We start from the raw sequence: 5,254 nt of genomic DNA, 5'->3' as shown, positions 1-5,254 counted from the left end.
CAGAGCTTGCTCAGGAATGGCAGCAGGTTGGTGTGAGTGCATCTGCATGCGCAGTGAAGCCAAGACTTTTGCACAACGGCCTGGTGTCAAGAAGAGCAGCAAAGAAGCCACTTCTCTCCAAGAAAAACGTCAAGGACAGACTGAAATTCTGCAGGAAGTACAAGGATTGGACAGCAGATGACTGGTGCAAAATTATTTTCTCTGATGAAGCTTCCTTCCGACTGTTTGGGACATCTGGAAAATCGATTGTTCGGAGAAGAAAAGGTGAACGCTACCATGAGTCCTGTGTTGTGCCAACAGTGAAGCATCCTGAGACCATCCATGTGTGGGGTTGCTTTTCAACCGAGTGAGTGGGCCCTCTCATAATTCTGCCCAAAAACACTGCCATGAATAAAGAATGGTATCAAAACGTCCTGCAAGAGCGACTTCTTCCAGCGATCCATGAGCAATTTGGTGATGATCCGTGCATTTTCCAGCATGATGGAGCACCATGTCACAAAGCAAGAGTGATAAAGCAGTGGCTCGAAGATCAGTGCATTGAAATTTTGGATCCGTGGCCAGGCAACTCCCCGGATCTCAATCCCATAGAGAACCTGTGGTCAGTCCTCAAAAGGCGAGTGGACAAGCAGAAGCCCACAAATTCAACTCCGAGAACTAATAAGGCAAGAATGGATCTCCATCAGTCAGGATTTGGCCCAGAAGCTAATATCCAGCATGCCAGAGTAAATTGCAGAGGTTATTAAGAACAAGGGTCAACACTGTAAATATTGACTCATTATATGAGTAAAATCCAAGACATGCGAGTTAGTCTTCCTAGTGTTGTTACACGTTTCGTTTACTGTTGTACATTACACAATACAGCTGTATAAAATAATCTTAAAAACAATATGTACTTTCAAAGAAACAGTAATTAATCCAACAGTAAAACTTAAAAAAAAAACATTTTGATTAATTTGATATCAATTCTTACACGCTTCTCCTTCTAATTTCAGATAACTGAATTTTGAATGTTATGTAGTTATGTTTTACCTTACAGTGAACATGGATTTTATTTTAAATATGTTAATAAAAGCTGAAATTGAAAAATACACTTAAAAGACTGGATTAGCTAATGGCTGCTGACCATCATAGGAATAAATATATTAAAATATAAAACATTTATTTTAAATTGTTTTAATATTTCACAATATTATTGCTTTTACTGTATTTTTGATCAAATAAATGCAGCCTTGGTAGGCATAACCTAATCTGAGGCTTCCTTCATTTAAAAAAAAATAGTTTTTGAACGACAGTGTATAATAATAAACTTGTGTTTATATGAAATAAATCATAATTTACTATTCATCTGGACTTGATTGTATCTTAATGGCTGCTTGTTTCTGGTATATTTTGCTTTGTGATCCTGTAGATCGCAGTGCTGGTATCAGTACGTTAGCTAACTCTATGCGCTCCCTGTCTGCCTTCATGACACGGATATTGCAGTGTGTGACGACGACTCATTTAGTGTGATTACTGACACACATTGCACTCGTTTTTCCCGACCCTGAGGTGTGTGTGTGTTTTCTGTGAGACTTTCCATTAGCGCTGGGTGTGGTGGTGGTGCTGGCTTTATGATAATAAATGAGCTGAGGATCATTAGCGCCGTCTAGTGGAGAGGTGTGTTAAATAGCGCCTTAAGCAAACGGGTCCGATAATGAAACCAATTTTGTCCTTGCTGACTCTTGCTTATTTGTATTTTTCATATAAAGTTAATAATCTGGTTATAAAATGTCATTTAAAAAATAACTGCAATTGTTGTTGTCCTGCAGGATGAAATGTCATATGTCAACGGGAAGGCCACATACAAACTGACCGTAGTGCCCAGTAAGAACCTCACCGTCAGCTGTTTTGTGACCAATAAACTCGGTGAGGACACGAAGGAGATCAGCGTGTTTTCTCGTAAGTAGGCCAACTGAACGCGCTGAAGGGGTTTCCCGCTGTGAGAACGCTTCCCAGACAGCAACATAGTGTTGGCCCAGATCTGGCCCACATCTGGCCCATGTGAAATCCATGCGGGCCGGATCTGGGCCGAAACTGTCTGCTGTCTGGGTTACTAACCACTCAATCGACCCCTTTAAAAAGGCTCATAATATAGGGCTGTCAAGAACATATTTAGATTAAAAAGAAGCATTAGCTTACATATTTGACATGGTTAATAACAAGTGGTTTGAGAGCGGGCACAAGCACTGAGATTGCTTGTTTATTTGAACAGAAATAGGTGAAACATACTAGTTTTGCAATAATAAAGAATTAGCATTATTGATGTACAATTTGTGTCTTTACGTTTTTTAGTGGCACAAATAATACTAGTTTGACAGCCCTGATAAGTACATGCCGTATCTAACATTCTCTTATGTGCATGTGAGGAGATTGGTGAAGCTAGCATGTTCCACACAGGTTTGCCTGATGCACCATTCAAATGCAGGGTGATTTAGTGGCATTTTACTATATTAGTATTAGTGTCCTGGTGTGGTCACTGGAAAGACAGGGCTGGCTGCTCTCTCTCAGGTCCTGTTGTTCACTCACTCACAGGGCATGAGGCGCTCTCTTTCTTGTTTCTGGCTTTGGCTCTGGTTTTGTTTGTCTGTGTCAGGGTGCTTGGACTGCAGTCTCTTTACCTCCTCCTTTCTTTCCGACCGCTATCGCATGCTTGTGGTCATCTTCCTTACTAGAATCTGATTGGACAATACTCACTTCTGATTTAAATTGGTTTTGCATCTAAACCACAGTTGGGTGGTGGCTTTTCTTCGCACCAAATTTTTCATAAATGCCAGTTTGATTTAATTTTGCACCCAAAGTTAATTTGATTTTATATCTGATTTCAGTATTTGAGGAGGACACGTCCATACCAGGTAAGATCATCTGATTTCATTCACTTGAATTTCACTTAAAATGAAGTAAAGGTTAAGATCATGAGTCGGAGGGTGTCAAGCATCCTGACATCATGCAAACTTTGTGCCTTCACGTCTTTTAATTCTTTCTTTTAGCTGTCATACCTGAAAAAATGTCATCTTGAAATAATCCCAGCTTTAATTTTTCTCAAATAGCAGGATTCTGTCAATCATTTTTGATTTCCCAGCATTGCCTTTCCCTGTGAAGAGTCATAATGCTTCAGAAGAATTCATAACGTGTTTATCTGTCCATCGCATTTAGAGAAAAACGAAGACGGCGCCGAGCAGGCCAAAGTGATTGTGGGTGTCGTGGTTGGACTCCTTGTAGCCGCTGCTTTGGTGGGACTCACCTACTGGCTCTATATCAAGAAAACAAGGTAAGATGCAACATGACATCGCAAAAATAAGCAGAGTATGAAAAAGCAGAGTATATTTCATCGCCTACATTTAAATTACCACCTGTACAGATGAAGTACATATGATTGCAGTAGAAGTCACAGTATCTGCTGTTATACATCATCTTGATTTGTCCAGATTGACAAGAGAAGCAAGCGAGCCAGAAATGGTCTAGCCGCAAGAGCTCAGTTTGAAATGTGCTGAAAGATTAATCAAGGTAAAATTGTCCTGTTAGACAAGGCAGCTGGAAGACCGGCGAGAAGGAGACAGGCACTTCAGAGGAGAGTAAGAAACTGGAGGAGAACAATCATAAAGCAGATGTCTAAAAGAGAAGAGAGCCGTCAAAGAAGAACGAAGAAGGTGAGGATATTTTTGCTTGCAATTTTACAATTCAAAGCTCAGAGCAGGGTGGAAAATTCACACCTGCCAAAACTGGGTGATACATAATAATAATAAATATATATATATATATATATATATAAAATTTTATATATATTATATATTAGACTTTTCAGACGTGCGCTCCACTTAACCTCAGCGCCAGGTGCGAGTAAAAAGAGCGTGGAAATGGTACAGGTGACGAGGTAGCTTCAGTAGAACATCAGTGAACTGAGGTCAGATGAGATGTCAGGCCATATGTCAGTAAAAACAAATTTTCCTCTTCTGACTGCCGTTATACTATGCTTGTAAAACGTGCTCTTCAATTGCACTCACAAATGCGCCGGCACGCTGTATATCATTTCATATTATAGCACAATTATATATACAGTAAAAGGTGAGAAAACACAATGCGTGTCAGATCCGCGTCACGTTTAGCAGCGGCAGCTCTTAAAGAAATAGCAGCCAAATAACCTAATAACTAGCTGCTGTGATGTCTGTTCATCAAAGAACAAAGAAAAATAGAGGATATCTATAACTTTTGTAGCTTTAAGGATTCATCTATATTTAATTTAGAATTTAGTGTTTGATAACTTTATTCAATTTCTGTATATTTCCTACTTGCTGAATGGCACAGGTAGCTAAATATGACATTTATTATAATGGGTTTATGTTAAGAATGGTTTTAAGTTAAATTAAAAGTTATTTGTTAAAGTGTAATAAATGTTCAAATTGATATTTAATTTATACTGTAATGTTGAATGGCTATAATCAATGGTCAGTTTCATAGAGACATTTGTATCAGTGATACTCGCCTTCAGTCATTAAAAAGATCCCACTAAACAAATATCATTCATCTTCGGAACACAAATTAAGATATTTTTGATAAAATCCAAGTAACGGAATATCGACTTTATCAACAGTCCTACTCCCCCACGGCATGATTAGGAGAAGAGTTGTTGAATTAAGTTATTTTTGTTTACTTTGCGCATAAAAGTATTTTCGTAGCTTCATAAAATTACAGTTGAACCGCTGATGTCACATGGACTATTTTTTACCGATGTCCTTGTTTCTGGACCTTGACCGTGGTAGTAACCTTGCTGTCTATGCAGGGTCTGAGAGCTCTTGGATTAATGGCACAGGTAGCTAAATATGACATTTATTATAATGGGTTTATGTTAAGAATGGTTTTAAGTTAAATTAAAAGTTATTTGTTAAAGTGTAATAAATGTTCAAATTGATATTTAATTTATACTGTAATGTTGAATGGCTATAATCAATGGTCAGTTTCATAGAGACATTTGTATCAGTGATACTCGCCTTCAGTCATTAAAAAGATCCCACTAAACAAATATTAAAAAATATACTGTCTTTATGTTGTTTGTACATTGATTTGAATATTGCATGTGAAATTGTTGCAATATAAAAGTATATTTAAAAACTTTAATGTAAGGTTCATTTTAGAAAAAAATGTATATGTACTGTGTATTTGTGTGTGTGTGTGTGTGTGACCCTGGACCACAAAACCAGTCATAAGCAGCATGGGTATA

General features: G+C 38.0%; 1 protein-coding gene across 2 annotated transcripts in view; it reads left to right on the top strand.

The window, feature by feature from the left end:
• Nucleotides 1-5,254, top strand: part of LOC107693963 (CD166 antigen homolog) — a 74,855-nt gene that overhangs the window by 67,137 nt on the left and 2,464 nt on the right. The window contains exons 12-15 of one of the 2 annotated variants that reach the window (XM_016493545.1): nt 1,809-1,938; nt 2,865-2,891; nt 3,193-3,307; nt 3,562-3,686. In XM_016493545.1, coding sequence (XP_016349031.1) covers nt 1,809-1,938; nt 2,865-2,891; nt 3,193-3,307; nt 3,562-3,652 — 363 coding nt within the window. In that variant the 3' untranslated portion in view covers nt 3,653-3,686. The remainder of the gene's footprint in view (nt 1-1,808; nt 1,939-2,864; nt 2,892-3,192; nt 3,308-3,561; nt 3,687-5,254) is intronic. The other variant, XM_016493546.1, reaches the window with a different exon arrangement.

This window comes from Sinocyclocheilus anshuiensis, unplaced genomic scaffold, assembly GCF_001515605.1.
Source record: "Sinocyclocheilus anshuiensis isolate Anshui unplaced genomic scaffold, SAMN03320099.WGS_v1.1 scaffold694, whole genome shotgun sequence".
Classification (NCBI taxonomy): Eukaryota; Metazoa; Chordata; class Actinopteri; order Cypriniformes; family Cyprinidae; genus Sinocyclocheilus; species Sinocyclocheilus anshuiensis.
This window is presented reverse-complemented; position numbering and strand designations above follow the sequence as displayed.